This window comes from Orcinus orca, chromosome 16 (genome assembly GCF_937001465.1).
Source record: "Orcinus orca chromosome 16, mOrcOrc1.1, whole genome shotgun sequence".
NCBI classification, from domain to species: domain Eukaryota; kingdom Metazoa; phylum Chordata; class Mammalia; order Artiodactyla; family Delphinidae; genus Orcinus; species Orcinus orca.
Window position 1 is genome coordinate 67,418,211 of NC_064574.1, and position 21,298 is coordinate 67,439,508.

The window sequence follows — 21,298 nt, forward strand, 5'->3', positions numbered from 1 at the left end:
ACGCTCCTGTCTAGAGAGGCTTCTGCCTGCGATGGAGAGCTCAGGGAACCTTCCAAGCCTCTGGAGGGAGGACAGATGGACAGACAAGACAGCACAGGGAGGTGGGGAGCATGGAGGGGGAGGCCAGAGGCATCAGGCCCCAGCCCTGGAGGCCTCATTCCAGAAAAACCTCAGTTCTTGCTTCGTCCAGTCCAGTGCAGTCACCACTCTGGCCGGAGACCTTGGCAGAGCCCCAGGCCCTGGTCTGGTGCTCGGCCCGCCCAGGCCCCGCCCTAGCCCAGCCTCAGCTGGGCCCTGGAGAGGACTCCCTCCTTCCAGGTGAGACAGTGGGGTCTGGGCGAGTGGGAGACATTGGGCCAAGTCAGGGCTCCCTTCTGACGCCACTGCCCCTGACCTCGCCCCAGACCCGCTCCTCCCGGCTGTGCCATTTCATCTGCCACCTCCCCCCGGCCACTTCCTCCCGCAGGGAGCCCCCAGGTTTGCCAGGGAGGACAGAGGAGAGGATGGGTTGGCCTGAGGAGCAGCAGGCAGGAGAGCGGAAGAGAAGCTGTGGGCTCCTTGGCCGGGGTGGGAGCAGGGGGTCCTCCAGAGGCAGCGCTTGGGAACCTGGGCAGCAAGAGACGTGAGGAATGGCTGCTTCCGTTCGCTGAGTGCCCCATGGCAAGCCGAGCTCCCCGCCTGAGCCGACGGGAGCGACAGGAGTAAACTGAGGCTCAGAGGCTAAGGGCTGGCCCCGGGACACATAGCTCGTCTCTGAGTGGAATGACCTGAAAACCCAGTATGAGTAGATTCATCTCAACCAGCCCGGGGCTGGGGTGGGGGGAGGGGAGGGCTGAGTCCACTCTCCCCCTCCCCCATCCCCAAACAGGGGACATTCTGTACAAGGTCACTTCCTCTTCCATCCACTCTGAGCAATCACAGCACACTTCTCGCCTTCCCTGAGTGTTTCTCTCCAGGAAGAAGGAGCACAGGGCAAGCCTGCCTGTCTTCCCTTCTGGGTCCTTCCACGTAAAGGGCTCGGAAAGCTGCTGGCAGCCTTGTGACAAGCGCTATCTAAGAGTTAGCTTTTTTTTTTTGGCCACATGCAGATCTTAGTTTGCTGAACAGGGATCAAACCCGTGCCCCCTGCAGTGGAAGCGCAGAGTCCTAACCACTGGACCGCCAGGGAAGTCCCTCAGAGTCCGCTTTAGTGCTGGAACAAGCCACCCCTCCCCATGTCATCCGTGGGGCCCCAACTCTGAAGGGTGGCAGGGGCCATCCTCAGAGAGCTGGCCTCTGGCCCGAGTCCCTCTACGGGGGCCAGGGACAGGGGAGGACCACCACGCCCCAACTTGGAGGAGGCTCGGCCACTGCTTCTGCGCGGGAGGTGCCCCTCCCCCCCGCCCCCCAGCCCCCGTGGCCTGGGCAGCAAGCTCTCCGGGCCCCCTTCCCCCGGGGCTGGGACGGGGACATCACCGTCAAGTCTGCATTCTCTCTGTACCTCCTCCACCCCCAGGCCTGTATTCGCTCTTGCTTCCAAGACCACATGATCCGTAACTGCAGCTGTGGCCACTACCTGTACCCACTGCCCCGTGGAGAGAAATACTGCAACAACCAGGAATTCCCAGACTGGGGTGAGTGGGGAGCCCCGGGGGACCGGCCACCCGCCAGCTGGGCCACTGCCCCCGAAGGCCCTGACCACAAGGGAGGTCGGAGCTCCACACCCTCCGTCCCCGTCCTCTCAGACCACAGCCCCTCTCGCCTCTCCCCCTACTCTTCGACTCCATTAACTACACTTGAAACATGTATGTTCGGGAGAGAATTTGTCCTTGAGACCTGAAGCCACAGGCGGAGGAGCCCCTGCTGGGCTCACACTGAGCTGGGATCCAGGCTTGGAGTCCAAACACCGATGGATGTTGTCAGCAGCAAAGAGCATCCCACCACCTCTTTTTCTTTTAACCTTTTATTTATTTATTTTACTTTTTGGCTGCATCGGGTCTTAGTTGCGGCACACGGGATCTTCATTGAGGCGTGTGGGATCTTTCGTTGCAGCGCATGGGCTCTTTGTTGCGTCGCGCAGGCTTCTCTCTAGCTGTGGCATGTGGGTTTTCTCTTCTCTAGTTGTGGCACGTGGGCTCCAGAACGCATGAGCTCTGTAGTTTGCTGCACACGGGCTCTCTAGTTGAGGCGCACGTGCTCAGTAGCTGTGGCCCGGGGGCTTAGTTGCCCTGTGGCAGGTAGGATCTTAGTTCCCTGACCAGCAATCGAACCTGCATCCCCTGCATTGGAAGGCGGATTCTTTACCACTGGACCGCCAGGGAAGCCCCCTACCACCTCTTAAAACTAACAAAATGTGTGGACAAGAGGGGAAAACTTTACCCCTTCCAGCCACCCATCCCTTCCCACATGACCCCATCACCCCGGCCCACCGGCCAGGATCGGGTGACAGGTGGAGGGAAAGCTGCTCTGATGCTGCTGAGCTGGGGCTGGGCTGTCTGGGGAGAGGATCCCCCAGGCCAGGCTGGGGTGAAATGGCTGGCGACGGGGCGGGTTGGGGGTGGATGTAGGTGATTCTCCATGACCAGGGGGGTTCGGATTGAGACAACTCCCCCACTCAAGCTAAGCACAGGCCTTAGGTGGCCCAGGGCCAGGAGGGCAGAGGGCAGCCTGAGGCTCAAAGCACAAAACCCCGCTCAGAGTCTCTCTCCCCACCCCCTACCGCTCAGCCTATTGCTACTCAGCCCTGCGCACGAGCCTGGCGCAGAGGGAGACCTGCATCGATGTCTGTAAGGAGTCCTGCAAGTGAGTCCTGCCCGGAGGCTCGTGTGGGCGGCGGGGCGGGCTGTGGATGGTGGGGCAGCTGGGACAGTGACAGGCTGCCTTCTCTCTTCTAGTGACACGCAGTACAAGATGACCATCTCCATGGCCGTCTGGCCTTCTGAGTCCTCTGAGGTGAGTCAGGGGCGCAGCCAAGCTCCTGGCTGCCCACCTTTGGGTGGGAGGCAGGTCTGGGCAGAGGTCTGCAGGCTGTTTGGAACTTTACAGAGGGGGGTTCCTCCCTCCTTCCCCTCCCTCCCTGCTTACTTCCACCCACGTCCCCCAAGCACTGTGCTGGGGCCACAGCAGTAAGCGGGACACACAGTCCTTTGCCCTTACGGAGCGTACTTTCTACCTGGAGAGACAGACAATATACAGAAATAAGATCATTTCAAATGGCTGTGTAGGGTAGACCAGATGATGAGAGGCTAACTGGGGGAAGAGGCCTTAGGGTAGGCAGGGAAGACCTCCCTAAAAAGGTGACATTTGAGTTAAAACTGGAGGATGGGGCCGAGCCAGGCTGGGCGGGTCTGGGGAGGATCTGGGCAAGGGTCAGAGGTGGGAAAGAGCTGGCACAGGGAGGCCGGGCCTATGGGGGAGAGCCTAGAGAGCCGAGTGCATTCTCCTCAGAACAGCAGCCACGGTGTGCACTGTCACCCTCCCTTCTCCCTGGGCCAACACGTGGTCCCCCAGGGGCTTCAAGAAGATACAGGGCTGTGGTCTGCCTCCACAGGTAGCAGGGCCCATGACTGGGAGGGGATGCTGCAGGGCACCATTGTTTTCAGCTGCCTTTTTGGGTTCCAGGACTGGATTTTCCATGTGTTGTCAGAGGAGAGGGACCAGAGCCCCAATATCACCATGAACAGGTGAGCTCAGAGTCTGGACGGGCCAGGGAAGGCAGAAAAGAGGAGGAACCAGAGCCTCAGGGGAGGGGCTTGGGCATAGAGCTGCTACTCAGTCACCTTCTCACACTGATCAGATTCAGAAGCAAGCCTAGAGGAGCACTGAGAGAGGCCAGCCAGGGGGGCTCCGAGCCTACCGCTTCCTAAAGGAGAGCCTGTTCTTCCATCTGTCACCTGGCCATCCAGCCATCCACCCCTCCAGTCCTTTCATCCTTGTACCCATCCACCCATCCACCCATCTATCCATCATCCATCCTTCCAGTCTTCTACCCACCCATCTCTCCACTCACACATCCATCCATCCATCCGCCCCTCCATTGTCCATCCTTCCATTCTCCCACTCATCCATCCACCCACCCACCCTCCATCCATTCAACCATTTTTCCATCCATTCAACACAAACATGCATTGAGCACAAGAAAAACAGAAGATTCAGTCTATCAGGAAGTTCGAGTCTGGAGGACAGAGGTATGCGAACAGGGCTTATGATGATGGGAGTCTGCCCAGGACCCTTCCTGTGGGATCCCAGCAGGGAAGGAGGCTCCTTCTTCCTGAGAGATAAGGGAGGTCTGTATAGGGAGATGACACTTGAGCCGAACCTCCAAGGAGGAGTAGTAAATGTTCAGACAAATAAGAAGAGGCAGCAATGTCCCGGCAGAAGCCTGGAGGTGTGAGAGAGCATCGCCTTTCTGAGGACCATCTCGGGTCCCCTGACAGAGAGCCAAGGCTTAGGACTCTATGTCAAGCCTACTGTCCATGGGCTGGGAGTGGGAGAGGGGAGCCCAGAGCTGATCCTCAGGACTGTCTCGGGCCCCAGAGTCCTCTGGAGAGCTGGTTCAGAAAGGGGCACACAGGATGGGTGCTGGGCAGTGCTGCCTTTTGTGGCCCCAAGGCCTGGAGGGGCCCTTCCTGGCGCTTGTTTGGACCTCACCACTCCTGGGAGTGGCAGGTGAGAAGCTCGAGCCAGAGGAGGGCTGGGTGGGGGGGGGCCTTGCTGCCTTTCGTGTGTGTGTGTGTGTGTGTGTGTGTGTGTGTGTGTGTGTGTGTGTGTGTGTGTGTGTGTGTGTGTGTGTGTGTGTGTGTGGTGTGTGGTGTGTGTGTGTGTGTGTGTGTGTGTGTCTGTCTGTCTTGGGGAGAGGGCACCAGCTTCCTTTGCTGCCTCCTGCAGGAAGGGAGTTATCAAGCTCAACATCTACTTCCAAGAATACAACTATCGCACCATTGAGGAGTCAGCAGCAAATAACGTGAGTCTGGGGGCTCCTGGCACCTCGGCCCCGCCTGCAGTCCCTCCACCTGGTACCCAGAGGACGGTCCCTTAAGCAGTGTCAGATTACTTCCCTGCGCTGAGACGGTCACCCTTTCCCCCTTCCTGGCCAACAACCCACCTCACAGAAACCCGTGAGGCTGGGCTTGAGGCAGGAATCTGTGGCCCGACCAGCCCCCCTTCCCCGGCCGGGCCCTCAGTCCCCTGCTCCCCACAGATCGTCTGGCTGCTCTCAAACCTGGGAGGACAGTTTGGCTTCTGGATGGGGGGCTCGGTGCTGTGCCTCATCGAGTTCGCGGAGATCATCATCGACTTCGTGTGGATCACCATCATCAAGCTGGTGGCCCTCGCCAAGAGCCTGCGGCGGAAGCGGACCCAGGCCCGCTACGATGGCCCGCCGCCCACCGTGGCTGAGCTGGTGGAGGCCCACACCAACTTTGGCTTCCAGCCTGACACGGCCACACACGGCCCCGATGCTGGGCCCCACCCCCATGAGCAGACCCCGCCCATCCCAGGCACCCCACCCCCCAACTACGACTCCTTGCGTCTGCAGCCACTGGACGTCATCGAGTCTGACAACGAGGGCGATGCCATCTAGACCCTGCCCATCCCGGGCAGCCCAGGAATTCAGACCTGAGCAGTGGAGACCGTCGCCCAAGGCCGCATTTTATGATGCCCTCTCCACGGGCCCGGGATGGGAGGTGGCCAAGGCCAGAGTCCAGGTCCTGCTACAGAGAGCCAGCAGCTCCTGGCCAGTCCCAGGCTGAGGGCTCCGTGGAGTAACGGTGCTGGTACGGATGTGGGAATTGTGTTCCTGCCCGCACCCTCCAACCTGACCCAATCCTTGGCCTGGGACGCCCCCAGCCAGGCTCCAAGACCTGGAGCATCCTCCCCTGGAGGCAGGCCACTTCCCTCCCAGGGCCGGTCACCATCTGCCCCGAAGATGAACAGGCAGCACGCTTGTGACCTTGTGAGTGGGTTTACTGAGGGCAGCTTTGGTGGATAGCAGGCATCAGAGGCCCTGCCAGGTGGCACATGTTTTGTTCTGGAAAATAAAAGTAGAAAACACAGAGTCTAGCTTTGTTCTTTGTCTGACTGGGCAGCCAGGGTGCCCTGATGCATCTCTGGGGGTGGAAAGGCGTCCATAACAACTTGAGAGCAGAGGCCTGGCCAAAGAAAGGTCCAAGCTGCTGATTTTTAAAGTTTCTTTCAAGTTGTCCCTGAAACAGTGGCTTTATGCCTTTTTCAGTGTCGTCCAACTTATTTCTTTGGGTTGCGAGAATCAAGAGAGAGAGAAAGAGAGGTAAGATGGGAGAAATACTCAAAACTGGCTTAAGCAAAACCATCTCCAGCAGCTCAAGTGATGTCTGTTCTCTCTGCCTTCCCAGGCAGGCTGTCCTTACTTTTTACAGCAGCAAAGGGCCATCTGCAACTCCAAACTCAGCTAGGAGAGAGCACCTCTTTCCCAGTTGCCACAGCAAGTTCCCAGGCAGACTCTCATTGGTCACTGAGTGGGTCACATGCCTGTCTCTGAGCCAATCATCAGTGTGCCCAACTGGCAGGCTGCTGGGATTGGTCAGATCCTGCCCATACCTGAGGCCAGTTGGCCCCCAGCAGAATCACATGGTCTGAGGGTGGTGGGGACATGGCTCCTAGGGGTGCTGGATAAAATATAGGCCACCAAGTTAAACTGGAACTTTAGATAAACAGCAAATTAATTTTTTAGTAGACGTACATCCATGTAATATTGGGGGCATATTAATAAATCATTCACTGTTTTTCTGAAGTTCAAATTTAACTGAGCTTCCTGTATTTTTAATTGCTAAATATGGCAACCCTAATGGCTTCCCAAAAAGAGATCAGGGAGCTGTTATCAAAGAAGAATGTGGTCTGGCAGCTGCAGACAGCTGACCACTGCAGGGCCCTGCTGTCACCTGCTGGCCCTGGTGGTGAAGGAGCTCTCGCTTCAGACCCTGGGACCAGGGCATCCCAGCCCTGCTGGTCTAGAACACCTGGGTCCTTGGCCTGAAAGGCAAACAAGCTGTCCTCCCATTAAGTGCCCACGATGGCACTGTGGAGGAAGGAGGTGTCATAGGCTGATGCCACTCCAGCCAAAGGCAGCATTGCTAGGGACTGAGTGGGGCAGGCCTTGGGGAAGCCAGGTTTCTGAGCTCAGGGCCAGGCAAGTCTGTACGCTGGAGTCTCAATTCTTGGTAATTACCACACTTACTACTATGACTAGGACTTTTATCAATAGCAATGGTAGTTGTTGTCACCACACTCACTATTATTTGTTGTTTTTAAACAATGACTGTATTGTATCAAACACTTATGACATGCCAGGCACCAGGCCAAGTAGTTCATAAGTAAGTCTTATTTCATTGAATTCTCATAACCACTGGGAAATATGATCATGCCATTTTACAAGTAAATAAGCTGACGCTTGGAGAGGTAAAGTAAGGTGCTAGACTAGATTGCTATTCTTGTAAGTGACATAGGCGAGACTCCTGGTCATAAGAATACCAGTTCCTCAGAGAAGCCCAGGGCTTTCATATTTATTATCTCATCTGAGGCTCTGGCGCAGGCAGAGCAATGATTATTATCTAACTCCATCTGCCAGCCCTTTGGTCACAAGTTAATTTGAACTTGAGCTAAAAGGGGAATTCATTGGTTCTTATAATTAAAGTCCAGGGATTTCAAGCCTGGCTGTATCCAGGGCTTCAGCTACAGGCTGTATTTTCTTCTGTGTCGATATCCCTCTCACAGTTTCTCTCCATAGGCTACTCTTCCCTCCATAGTCCCAGACTCCATTCCCTCAGCTCAGCAACCACAGGAGGAAGAAAGCTTTTCCTTCACAGTCCCAGCAAAAGCCTCGACAGTGAGGCTCATTTGGATCAGCCTGGGCCACATGCTCATTGTGAACCTACCACTGCCACTGAGGATGGGAGATGCTGCCTGGCCATCCTGGGGTGTATCTACAGCGGGCAGCCCCTTACAGACTCCTGTGAGAAGTTTTGCTCAGAGACGTGTTGAAGCGGAGCGGGAAGGAGCTTCTGGCCCCCAAAGCTGCTTGTAGATGGGAGACGGGGACCAGGCTGACGTGGGTATCAGTTGCCCTCTCTCTCTTGGGGAGTACTGAGGGCCGGGGTGAAGATGGATAATGGCCCCATCTCCAAAAGCAGGCTCTGGGTCAGACAGACAGGCATTCCTCTCCCCTCCGGATCTAGAGGAGATACAGGCTGTCCTATTCCTACTCTGGGTTCCCATTAGAGCCGTTTAAGGGTGACAAATCAGTCTAGCAGGGCCAAAATTGCCCAGAAAAATGGCATTCTGTAATTCCCTCCTCTACCCGCAAAGGGAAGGTAGGTTACAGACGCTAGAGGACTATGAAATTAGCAGCTATTGTGCACTTGCTACATGCTGTTGCTCCCACTGTGTCTCAGTGGCTCTTCAAATAACCCTATGAGTTAGGTACCGTTATGACCCCTGTTTTTCGGATTAGGAAATGAGGCTCAGAGAGGCTAATGACTTTCCCAAGGTCACACAGCTGAAAGGTGGCAAAGCTGGGAATCAAGACCAAGCCTGTCCTAGTGGCACTCACCCACACTGGCACAGAGGTCACTGCAAAGAGGTTTCCACTTCAAAGCAGCTCTTTTCACCTTCCAGGTGACCAGCTCCCACTCCAAGGCAGGAGCCAGGCTCAAGCCCTGCCAGACACTCTGTGATCCACCACATGAGAAAGCAAAATATTTTTCTTGGTGCGGATTCACAGCTGATGCTCTTTCGGGGCCAGCCAAACTGGTTCCCAAGATGTGGGGACAGAATGTGTGGGAAGCCCTGGATGACAAGCCCAGAGAGACACGGCCCTGGCAGCCCAGTGGGGCTGGTTCAGAGGCCACATTCGCGGCAGTGCCCCTCCGGAGGGCTGGCACAAGCAGGCTAAACCAGCTGGGATTATCCTTTCCTGCCGAATCCTCAGTGCAGACAGCACAGCACATGAGAAGCACCCAAATATTCACTGAGGAAAGAAAACAGCCTTCTTTCATTTCATAGTACTTATTAATTGCACTTTCAAGACAGGATCATTTAAAAAATCATCTGAAAATTCCTCCCTGATAAATAATACACCTCTAATTTACAACCTTTTTTTTTGATTATACAAATGAACCACATCTTTTTGAAATGAATTCTGCCCAATCCCAGGCGGATTTTTAGAGCAAATCCATTCTGGGGGCTTCTGTGGCCCCGGAACTCCAGCCCCGACCCTCTTACCAGCCGGGCGCGTGGGGGTCAGTAGTCCACAGCCCGCATGGCGGCCACCGTGGTGGCGAGGCGGCGGGGCAGGCCTTTGCTGACCTGTCTGTAATCCTCGGGTTTGGCCTTCAGGAGCATCAGGATGTTCTGGAGGGTGCGGGACGGCTGCAGGCCCAGGGCGTCCATCACGTTGATCAGGTAGTCTGCGGGGAGGGAGCAGACAGACACAGCTCGACAGACTCAGCACCGAGAGGACGAGCCCCAAAGGCCTCGCCGCGGTAAGGGACAAGACACACCCCCAACCCCCAAGTGCTGGCTGCCAGGTCTGCCCTCAGCCCACAAGCCTTCACTCTGAGGGCTTTTCCAAGGGGTCAGACCTGCCTGTGAGCTCGGCCCGGGTCCAGGAATTCTAGTCTCATAAAGGAGTTGCCAACATCGCCCCATCCCCGCCACTCCCACTGCACACTCAGCTCTACAGCCTAGCCGACCTCAGCCGAAGCTCTACCCTCGGGACCCCTGCGTTCCCAGCCCTGCTCCCCAGCAGACCCCACTGACGACATGGAAAACCCAAGGGGTCAGGAGACACAGGGCTTATCTAAGCAGCTCCCGAAGATTTCCCAGCAGAGCCCCTACAGGGGGGACTTTGGACGGTGCAGGGGGCCAGGCCTGGTGTAACGCAGTTCCCACACCTCCCAGATAACCCCTTAGGGTACGAGTTAGGACAGATTACTGAGCCCACCCCCAGGCCAAGTCGATGAACATTTCCAAGAGAGGGTCTGAGGCTCCTGTCCTTCTGAAAAGCAGCAGTGCCCTCCAACTGGCAGGCAAGTTCAGGCAGCGCCGGCGGAGTGGAGGAGAAAAACGGGTTTCCGAGGTCAGGGTGACCTCAGTGACTCCATCCACCTCCCGAGTCTCTACTTCCACCTGTGGATGCAGTTTGTACCCATCAGGCAGCATGTTCGGGGGATGAAGTGGGACAAGGACCGCGGACGTGCCTGACGTGACGCGGGTGGTCAGTAACCGGCTGCTCCTTCCCTTCCTCTTCCTGGGCAGCACGGCTGGCCGAGCCCGAGGCAGGGCGCTCTCCAGCCCCTCCCTCTTCCTGCTCTGCGGGACTGGGAGACGCATCACCCGGCAGGTCCCTCCTTATGTTCTGATGACCACCCACGTTAATCTTTTCTGCCCAACTAGGCTGGAGCTCCAGGCACGGCTCTATCTTCCCTGTGTCTTCTTTCTGAGGCCCGGCTCAAGGCAGAGCCCATAGGAGGTGCCTGCTCTGCCCTGGCTGCCTGACTCATGTCCTAGCGAGCCGCTTCCCAGGAAGGGCACCACCAGTCAGGCACCTGCCTCTGGCACATATTCACCCATGAAACTGTGAATTCCCTTCGACTGTCGGCCAGGACCTGCGAAACGGCAGCCCATGATCTACCATGACATCTTCTGTTCAGACGGCAAGAGTGTTTTTGGTTTTGTTACTTTTTTTTTTTTCTGGCTGTGTTGGGTCTTCGTTTCTGTGCGAGGGCTTTCTCCAGTTGCGGCAAGTGGGGGCTACTCTTCATCGCGGTGCGCGGGCCTCTCACTATCGCAGCCTCTCTTTTTGCGGAGCATAGGCTCCAGATGCGCAGGCTCAGTAGTTGTGGCTCACGGGCCTAGTTGCTCCGCGGCATGTGGGATCTTCCCGGACCAGGGCACGAACCCACGTCCCCTGCATCGGCAGGCGGACTCTCAACCACTGCGCCACCAGGGAAGCCCCTTGGTTTTGTTACATTTTAATGCTTAATTTGAGCGTCTTTAAGGTGGCCACACACTGCCACAGACCTCTCCGCTCTCTATCGTGTTACCACCTGGCAACTTCCCGGCCCTTAAGCACACTCCCTCACAGCATAAGCTCAGTGAGCACAGGAACTGTCCAAACCTCTCTTGCATCCCATCTCCTAGCACAATGGCTGGCACATAACAGACACTCACAGTCAACGCTGAGCGAGTGAGCAGATGGATGTGGACGGCAGCTTAACGGAGGGAGATGCGATGTGGACAAGTGAACTGTAGGGACCACCCCCAAATCTCACTCACTAGTTCCGCTGGTTCTCTCCTCAATGCTCCCGCCTATACCAACGGGGACCACCGACGAACATTTAAACCTCTTCATCTCTTCTCTGAACCTGTGCCCAGTGAGATGACAAAAGCTGGCTGCTGCCCTGTAACGGCTGAGAGCTAACCACGAATTAGCACAGAGCTGGGAGCTGGGGCAGCTGGGTTCCAGGCCTGGCCCCATCACTCACTGCTCTGGGACCCGGAGCAAAGGGCCTCACGTCCATTTCTCCCTCAGCAAACAAGAGGCTGGCTCGGGCCTGGGGTCACCCAGGACAAAGCTCTGGCTGGGTCCCCAAGGAGGTAATCTTTAAGGCTCCCACCACCCTCTCCCTCACCCACTCCAAGAGCTGCCTCCAGCTAAAAAACAGGCAGGCAATGGACTGATACCAAGAGGCTGGGGAGACGCCCCGACCACTTGCCTGCAGTACCCCCAGCCTCAGAGCACCCTGCAGGCGGCATCACCTCCAGGGACGTGCGCCAGCAGGAGCAGGTGGGCACACGCCCCTGTGACCCGGGAGGCAGACAGGTACTCGGATGGAGACCACGGGGCAACCCCGGCTGGGTGGCCTGGTGTTGCACGTGCTCTGTGCCCCGCTTCCTCATCAGTGATGAAGGCAGGGGCGCTGAGCTCACAGGGGGTTTGAAGATTGCGTAAGCCCGTGGGTGCGTGAGCGCCTGGTTCAGCACCTGCCATGCCTGCGCACAGTGAGAGCTTATTCAATGTCAGTTTGCATGATGATTCTGTCGGTGGGCAGAAGGCAAGGCGGGGCAAGGCGGCATCACACAAGTCTGCCTCACTCATCCCAGCCCATCTCGGCAAAGCGCCCCTTAATGGCTCTTAGCCTCAGCAGCTATCCGAGTCCACAGGGACACCTGTCAAAACACTGGTGTCTAGGCTTCTATCCTAGGCTTATTATGTCAGAATCTCTGGGGGTGGGGCCTGGGGAGTCCACATGTTTAACAAAGCTTCACAGACAAACCCAGAGCTGAAGTTGAGAGGAGACCTGGGACGACACACCTGGAGGGCAGGGGGCCTGACGGATGCAACAGGCCAGAGCTGACCCTCCCCCCACCCGTCCCAGAGACCCACCGATGTCGGTGGCCAGCTGCTTGGTGGAGTGCGGGGTGAGCTCAGGGATCTGAAGGACCGCGTCACAGTAGGTCTGCATCGTGGCTCTGGCGATAGAGCCCAGCCAGCTGTCAGCCATGTTGTCCAGCTCGGACAGTTCGTCCCCTGGAAAGGGAAAGAGGGTCACCAAAGAAACACAGCCTGGCCAGGAAGAACCGGCCACCAACAGCTCTTATGGGGCTCTTCGGGGTGACCAGGCCCCATGATAGGTGCCACATGCAATATGCAAAGCTACAGTCTCAATGGACAACGCAGGAAACAGAGGACAATTACATCTTAGGTCAACTGGTATTGACTCAGTACAATGAGGATTCAGAAAAGAAAGCAATCAGGTGAGGCGGGACAACCTCAGAGGTCTCAAAGGCTGGGGGCAGATGCAGCCAGGCAGGCCAGGAGGAGTTCTGCAGACAGAGCAAGAGGGAGGGGGGCCCACACCACAGGTGAGAGGGTGGAGAACTGGCACAGACCAGCAGGAGACAGACGGCAGTGCTGAAGACACAGGCGGCACATCAGAACCGAGACCTGGGTTCAAGACCAAGCCTGCCACTAATGAGCCGGGTGCCACCTGACTGTTTGCTTCATCCGTAAAATAGAGATAACATCAGTCCCGGCTTTTCAGGACCAGTGCACAGTAGCCATTAGTGCTAGAATGATTATTGGGGGTGGGGGGAGTATGTACAGGGAGCAGAGGGAAGTGTGTTAGGGGATTGGACTGGGTCACAGAGGGCACCCCGAGGACCGCGTGCACCCCATGTAGTAGGGAGGAGGCAGTGACTGCAGCTTCCCTGCAAGGTTGTGAGAAGACGAGCCCATGTTGGGAGGGCCTGCCAGGCCAGGGCGGGGTGAAGGAGGGAGATGCAGTGGCCATCCAGGCACGAGAGGCACGGGCCTGACACCTGAGGGCAAGGGGGATACCCCGCAGCAGAAGTGGAAAGAAGGGGAGAAATGAGAGCAACATTTTTTTATAAGTAAGTATGGAGCCAAGCAGTGGAAAATTAGAAGAAGATAAGCAAAATGCTACTACTACCACCACTAATAATAATAGTAACAGAGAATATAAAGTTACTTATAAACACCATCTGCTTAGAGAAGAGCCCAAAGGGCACGTGGGAACACGGCAACACCGGTGAGTGCAACGGTGGGATGATGTGATCTAGTTTCTTTGAAAACTGTGACCTGTTTAACACAGAGCATCTGTACAACAAATACAAGCCAGAAGGCTAAAAATCAAAACAGGATAAACACAAATGAGGACAAGGACAATAATGTGTGATCTAGCGTTTCCGCCTTGGAACTGGACTGGCTATAGTGTGGCCAGAAACACAGCTGGGAGGGAGGCTGGTTTGGGGGACAAAGCTTCTCACTGACTCTGACCCAGAAAGGGCTGAACCTAACAGGTCAGAGCACCAAACACCTAGATTCTAGGGTTGTCGGACAGAACTGAAAGCTGATAGAAATGGATGAGAGGGAGACATGAAAATGAGTAAGAGACTTAGGCTGGTGCCTTGGGAGACCCTCCAGGTCAGGGGAAGAGGAGCCCAGAGACACAGATACATGGACACAGCGGGTGGCGGGCAGTCGTGTGTTAATTGCATTAAGTCCCATTTGTGGAGACCCTGCCGGGTCTGGCACTGTCCTGGGTGGCCCTGCCCTTCAGGCACCCTCTGGCCAGGCAACAAAGACAGACCTCAATGAGGTCAGGGCTGCAGCAGCTGCACATTCTGAGTCCAGCAGGAGCCCACAACCAGGAGCGAGTGCCTGTGCTTACTTGGACAGATGGGCAGTTTGCCAAATGCACACAAGGAAAAAGAGCATTCTGAGCAGAGAGAACAAAACTCATTTTTTTTTTTTGCGGTACACGGGCCTCTCACTGTTGTGGCCTCTCCCATTGCGGAGCACAGGCTCCGGATGCGCAGGCTCAGCGGCCATGGCTCACGGGCCCAGCCACTCCGCGGCATGTGGGATCTTCCTGGACCAGGGCAGGAACCCGTGTCCCCTGCATCGGCAGGCGGACTCTCAACCACTGCGCCACCAGGGAAACCCAGGGCAGTGGATTTTTAATCAAAACTTTTTTTTAATTTTGAAAATGAAGAAAAAATCCTTCTGAGTGGCTGGAATGTGAGCACGTGGGGCACAGGAGAGACAGAAAGGGAGGCGATGAGGCCGCAAGCACTCCCCTGGGCAGGACTGGGAAGGGTCCCCAGTGCCAGGCCCCGAGGAGTTTGGATTTAGGACCTTAGGACCTGTAGGTCCTAAGGGGCCATCAGAGGTTTTTAAGTGGGCAGGGAATCATTAGTCAGAGGGTGAGGGCAAGAACCAGGAAAGAGAAGCAAGACAGACAAAATGCAGGAAAGAAAAGAAATCTCAAGAAAAAGGGGTTTAAAAAGGCCAGGCTGGGCTCAGCAACGCTTGAGCTTTTGCACTGACTTCAGCAATGGCCTGGCCGCGACAGATGGCGGCCCCTTCCTGAGCCATAGTCCCCGCAGGGCTGGCTCTTCCCGACCGAGGGCCCACCACGCAGCAGCAGCTCCGCAGAGAGGCTGCACCTGCCCATCAGATGACCTGCCGGAACCAGGAGCTGGGCCCTCTGCCTGTCACCAGGCCAGAGAGAGTGCAGGAGCCTCCCGGGCCCAGTGCCACACCTGGGAAGCACTTTTTCCCAGTGCCCAGAATCATGACTCCACGGCAGCTCCGGCTGCCTCCACAGATCTCCCAAGTCCACTGCAGCCAAACCTGGTAACTCCACAAAGGAAGAGGACCATGACATGTGGAGATTGGAGTTTTCCTGCAAATGCCTCTGCTCTAACCCACTGTGTTTGTGACCCTTGGACACATCCCTTTACAATTCCCAAAGTTCAATTTCCTCACAGGAAAAAGACTCACAATGATTTTTAAATCTCCCTCCTACTTATCATTTATCTAAGCCAAAAAGCTCCTATTGGCTGTTTAACCATCTGCTTCATAAAACTTTCAATGTTAAAACGGGAGAAAACTAGAACTAGTGCCAACTATTATATATAGGATGGCTAAACAATAAGGTCCTGCTACTGTATAGCACAGGGAACTATATTCAATATCCTGTGATACACCATAATGGTAAAGAATATGAAAAAAATATACGTATATGTATAATTGAATCAGTTTACTGTATACCAGAAACTAACACAACACTGCAAATCAACTATACTTCAATAAAATTTTTAAAAAACTAGAACTAGAATGCTAGTTCACTGGGTAATTCTTTCCTATTTTCTGTATGCCTGAAAATTTTCATAATAAAACGTTGAATGAAAGGTAAAAACAAAAAAATTACCTGGATCAGCTTCTTGTTGTTGTTATGTTTTCAACCATTGTTACAATGTTACTTTATGGCCGGGAGGTTTTTCCTTCTGAACAATGCTCAACCCAGAGCCCAGCACACAGAACGATTAATAAACATTTCTTAAGTGAGTGAATGAATGAATGAATGAGCAAATGAAAACAATCATATATTCACTAAATCTGTATATATTTATTTGCAGTGGAACAATAAGACATTATGTTCTTCCTGATGTAAGGCAACAGACAATGAACAGAGAACCACATTTTCTTGCCAAAGAATCTGAACCTGAATTTAATCCTTATCAGTAAGAGATACATAATGAAGTATTTATAGATGAAATAACATGATGCCTGGGATGTGATTTAAATACTCTAGCAAAAAATGTGAGCAGAATACATGAAACAAGAAGCCATTCTTGAAGCCAGGTGACAAGTGTCTGGGTTTCCTTGTACTATTCTCACTACTTTTGTGTGTGAGTTTGTGTACGTGAAAAGTTCTATGAAAAAAAAGTTAAAAAAATTTTTAAACTTAAAAAGTGTATTAGCCAATAGATGAAAATAAGAATCACTTGGAGCCCTTGAGTACAAGATGGCCGCACAGGAAGACCCTGAATTCACCTCTTCCCCCAGCACACCACACCCACAACTATTCATGAAATAACACCCACTGCATAAGAACTGAAAACCAGCTGAACAGCTTCCTCCGCAGCAAGGGAGAAGAGGGCCACACGAAGATGGGGAGGAGAGGCAAGATACAGCCTCACCAAACGCCCCACACAGTAGGGCAGGATCTCATGGGCAGAGCCCCTTCCTGAGCAGCAAGAGGTCTGTCTGTGCCCCACGTCGGGCACCCCAACCCTGGGACCTGCAGCCAGACGAAGCCCCCCAAACATCTGGCTTTGAAACCAATGGAGTTTATGTGCAGGGGACCCAGGGGTCTGTGGGAATCTGAGGTACTCCTGTTGAGGAGCTCGTGCACAGACTCACCCCAGGAACCAGCGCAAAGGCAGCAGTTTGAGAGGTGACTAGATTCTATGTGAAGGAGATTCCGCTGCTAATCTTAAAGCATCTGCCAATGGGGCAGGGAGTATCTAGGGTTGACCTCGGGGACAAAGGGGCTGGAAAACGCCATTTTGCACTCTCCCTCTCCCTCGGGCGCAGTGGACAGGCGCAGACATGGCCTCGGGAAAGCTGAGGGTGTGCCCGGCTCCACACTCTCTTCCCACATCGCTAAAAGCACAGGTGTGCCCTGCCCCCAGGGCTCCTTCCCAACCTTGCTAACGCCAGTGGGCAAGTGCAGTCCACACAGGGAACACCTCGACGGGCCTGGCTCTGATAACCAGAGGGCTTGTGCTCCTGGGCACAGGACTGTAACAATCAGAAAGTCAGTTCTGGGCAGGATATCACACCCAGGACACTATGCAGCAGACTGAGTCACATCCCCAGTCTGCAGGTGAAAAAGGGCCATTTAATTGTCCTGGAGCTTCAACCTGAGGGATAGGCTTCAGGGCTACAGAGGTGCTCTCAGGGAAGCAGGCAGGGAGGCACCATTCTTGCACCCTCCCTTGGCCTCACCACTGCTCACTGGTACCTCCTAGCAAGGAGCTTATACACTCGTCTGAAGTCCCGATGCTTGCAACTGTTGCCCAGGAGACACCTCCAGATCTCCCAGTCTGGAGGTCAGTAGGGTCTATGATTGCAGTCCCATAGGACTGTATACATCTGCATACTTCAAAAGCTGCTGCCTGAGTATCTAGCTTCCAATCAGCCTGAATCTGGGTGCTGAGTGAGATCATTCCCTTTGGAACACTGGCAGGTCTTGGTGCATCCTCAACAACGGGAGCCTATCAAGAATAAGCCAGGCTACTCAGACAATCACAGAGGTTTGAGAGACAACCAAGAGCTAGGGAAAGGTTGAATGATAAGGCTCATCTCCTATACAAGGTCACTCCTTCAAGACTGGGAGAGGTGGCTCCTTTGCCTATTACATAGAAGCCAACATAGAGAGTCAAGCAAAATGAGGAAACAGAGGAATAATTTCCAAATGAAAGAATATGACAAAACCTGAGAAAAAGGCCTGAATGAAACAGAGATAAGTAATCTACCTGATAAAGAGGCTCACCCAACTTGGGCAAAGAATGGATAAACATAATGAGAACATCTACAAAAAGGTAGAAGATGTAAGAAAGTACCAAACAGAAGCTGGAGAGCTGAAGAATACAATAAGAGAACTAAAAAATACATTAGAGGGGTTCAATAGCAGACTAGATAAAGTAGAAGAACAAATCACTGACCTGGAAGACAGAGCAGTGGAACTCATTCAAACAGATCAGCAAAAAGAAAAAAGAATTTTAAAAAGTGAAGATAATTTAAGAGACCTATGGGACAACATCAAGTAGATATAACATTTGCATTATAGGGGTCCCAGAAGGAGAAGAGAGAGAGAAATGGGAAGAAAACTTATTTGAAGAAATAATGGCTAAAAACTTCCCTAACCTGGGGAAGGAAACAGACATTGAGGTCCAGGACACACAGAGTTCCAAACAAGATGAACCCCTAAGAGATTCCCACCAAGATACATTATAATTAAAATGTCAGAAGTTAAAGAAAGAATCTTAAAAACAGCAAGAAAAAAAACCCAACTTGTATGTGCAAGGAAACCACCATAAGATTATCAGCTGATTTTTTCAACAGAAACTCTAAAAGCCAGAGGGACTGGCATGTTATATTCAAAGTACTGAAAGGAAAAAACTTCCGACCCAGAATACTCTACCAGGCAAGGCTATCATTCAGAATTGAAAGAGAGAGAGTTTTCAAGACAAGCAAAACTTAAAGGAGTTCACACCACTAAACCAGCCTTATAAGAAATATTAAAGGGTCTTCTTTAAGCTGAAAAGAAAAGGTACTAATAACAAGAAAACATATGAAAATAAAAATCTCTCTGGTGAAAGATGAATATATAGTAAAGGTAGTAGATTACTTATAAAGCTAGTATGAAAGTTAAAAGAAAAAAGTAGTAAAATTAACTACAATAATTAGTTAAGGGATACTCAAAATAAAAAGATGTAAAATATGACATCAAAAACATTTAACGTGACAGGGGGGAGTAAAAATGTAGAGTTTTTAAAATGCATTCAAGGGCTTCCCTGGTGGTGCAGTGGTTGAGTCCGCCTGCCGATGCAGGGGACATGGGTTCGTGCCCCGGTCCAGGAAGATCCCACATGCCGCGGAGTGGCTGGGCCTGTGAGCCATGGCCACTAAGCCTGCGCGTCCGGAGCCTGTGCTCCGCAGCGGGAGAGGCCCCAACAGTGAGAGGCCCGCGTACCGAAAAAAATAAATAAATAAATAAAATGCATTCAAATTTAAGTTGCTACTGGGCTTCCCTGGTGGCGTAGTGGTTAGGAATCCACCTGTCAAAGCAGGGGACACAGGTTCAAGCCCTGGTCCGGGAAGATCCCACAAGCCTCAGAGCAACTAAGCCCGTGTGCCACAGCTACTGAGCCTGCACTCTAGAGCCTGAGAGCCACAACTACTTAAGCCTGCATGCCTAAAGCCTGTGCTCCACAACGAGAGAAGCCAACACGATAAGAAGCCCACGCACTGCAACAAAGAGTAGCCCCTGCTCGCCGCAACTAGAGAAAGCCCGCATGAAACAACGAAGACCCAACGCAGCCAAAAAATAAATAAGTAAATTTTAAAAAAAATTTAAGTTGCTACCAACTTAAATTATACTGCCATATATATATATATATATATATTTGGCAGTATGCTATATATACATATTTATATATATATTAAATATATATTAGTATATTTATATATGCTAATATAGTACATATTTTTATATATACTAATATAGTATATTTTATATATATGTGTGTGTGTGTGTATATATATATATATATATATATAGAGAGAGAGAGAGAGAGAGAGAGAGAGAGAGAGAGAGCCACTGTTATATGTGAACCTCATAGTAAGCACAAAGCAAAAACCTACAGTAGATACACAAAATATAATGAGAAAGGAATATAAACATAATACTAAAGAAATTCATCAAACCACAAGGGAAGAGAAGAAGGAACAGAGAGGAACTACAAAACAGCCAGAAAATAATGAACAAAATGGCAGTAAGTTCATACTTATTACTTTAAATGTAAATGGACTAAATTCTCCAATTAAAAGACACAGAGTGGCTGAATGGATAAAAAACAAGACTCATCTATGCTTCCTACAAGAGACTCACTTCAGATCTAAGGACACACACAGACTGAAAGTGAAGGGATAGAAAAAGATTTTCCATGCAAATGGAAATGAAAAGAAAGCCAGTGTAGCTATACTTATATCAGACAAAACAGACTTTAAAACGAAGAATGTAATAAAAGACAAAGAATGTCATTACATAATGATTAAGGGGTCAGTCCATCAAGAGGGTGTAACATTTGTAAACATTTATGCACCCAACATAGAAGCACCTAAATATATAAAGCGAATATTAACACATCTAAAGGGAGAAATTGACAGCAATACAATAATAGTAGGGGGCTTTAATATCCCACTTACATCATTGGATAGATCATCCAGACAGAAAATCAAGAAAATATCAGCCTCAAATAACCTGTTAGACTAGATGGCCACGTGTGTGTGTGTGTGTGTGTGTGTGTGTGTGTGTGTGTGTGTGTGTATGAAACATTCCAGCCAAAAAGCAGCAGCAACAGAATACACACTCTTCTCAAGTGTACATGGAACATTCTCCAGGACATATCACATGTTAGGCCACAAAACAAGTCAATAAATTTAAGAAGATTGAGACCATATCAAGCATCTTTTCCAATTACAATGGTATGACACTAGAAATCAAGAAGAAAACTGGAAAAATCACAAATATGTGGAGATTAAACAACATGCTACTGAACAACCGATGGGTCAATGAAGAAATCATAAGGGAAATCAAAAATACCTTGAAACAAATGAAAATGGAAGTACAACCACCCCAATCTATAGAATGCAGCAAAAGCAGTTCTAAGCAGGAAGTTCAAAACAATACAGACCTACCTCAAGAAACAAGAAAATTTTCAAATAAATAATCTAACTTAACACCTAAAAGAGCTAGAAAAAAGAAGAAGAAATGAAGCCCAAAGTTAGTAGAAGGAAGTAAATAATAAAGATGAAAATGGAAATAAATGAAATAGAAACTAAAAAACAACAGAAAAGATCAATAAAACTAAGAGCTGGTTCTTTGAAAGGATAAACAAAATTGACAAACCTTTAGCTAGACTCACCAAGAAAAAAAGAGAGAAGTCTCAAATAAATAAAAGCAGAAATGAAAAGAGGAGAATGATATCACAGAAATACAAAGGATCATATAAGACTACTATGAACAATTATACACCAAAAAACTGGATAACATAGAAGAAATGGATAACTTCCTAGAAACATACAATCTTCTATGATTGAAATAGAAAATCTGAATAGACCAATTACTAGAAAGGAGATTGAATCAGTAGTCAAAAACCTCCCAACAAACATAAGTCCAGGACA

At 51.7% G+C, this 21,298-nt stretch overlaps 2 protein-coding genes across 4 annotated transcripts in view; one reads left to right on the forward strand and one right to left on the reverse strand.

Annotated features, from left to right (window-relative positions):
- SCNN1B (sodium channel epithelial 1 subunit beta) overlaps window positions 1–6,034 on the forward strand; it is a 76,097-nt gene extending 70,063 nt beyond the window's left edge. For both annotated transcript variants that reach the window (XM_033425971.2, XM_033425972.2), the window contains exons 8-13: window positions 1,496–1,613; window positions 2,706–2,781; window positions 2,874–2,931; window positions 3,601–3,662; window positions 4,867–4,942; window positions 5,180–6,034. In XM_033425971.2, coding sequence (XP_033281862.1) covers window positions 1,496–1,613; window positions 2,706–2,781; window positions 2,874–2,931; window positions 3,601–3,662; window positions 4,867–4,942; window positions 5,180–5,560 — 771 coding nt within the window. In that variant the 3' untranslated portion in view covers window positions 5,561–6,034. The remainder of the gene's footprint in view (window positions 1–1,495; window positions 1,614–2,705; window positions 2,782–2,873; window positions 2,932–3,600; window positions 3,663–4,866; window positions 4,943–5,179) is intronic.
- A 3,081-nt stretch (window positions 6,035–9,115) lies between these two features.
- Window positions 9,116–21,298, reverse strand: part of COG7 (component of oligomeric golgi complex 7) — an 84,227-nt gene continuing 72,044 nt past the window's right edge. For both annotated transcript variants that reach the window (XM_004268574.4, XM_033425973.2), the window contains 2 exons: window positions 12,401–12,544; window positions 9,116–9,419 (listed from right to left, as the gene is read on the reverse strand). In XM_004268574.4, the coding sequence (XP_004268622.1) occupies window positions 9,253–9,419; window positions 12,401–12,544 (311 nt within the window). In that variant the 3' untranslated portion in view covers window positions 9,116–9,252. The remainder of the gene's footprint in view (window positions 9,420–12,400; window positions 12,545–21,298) is intronic.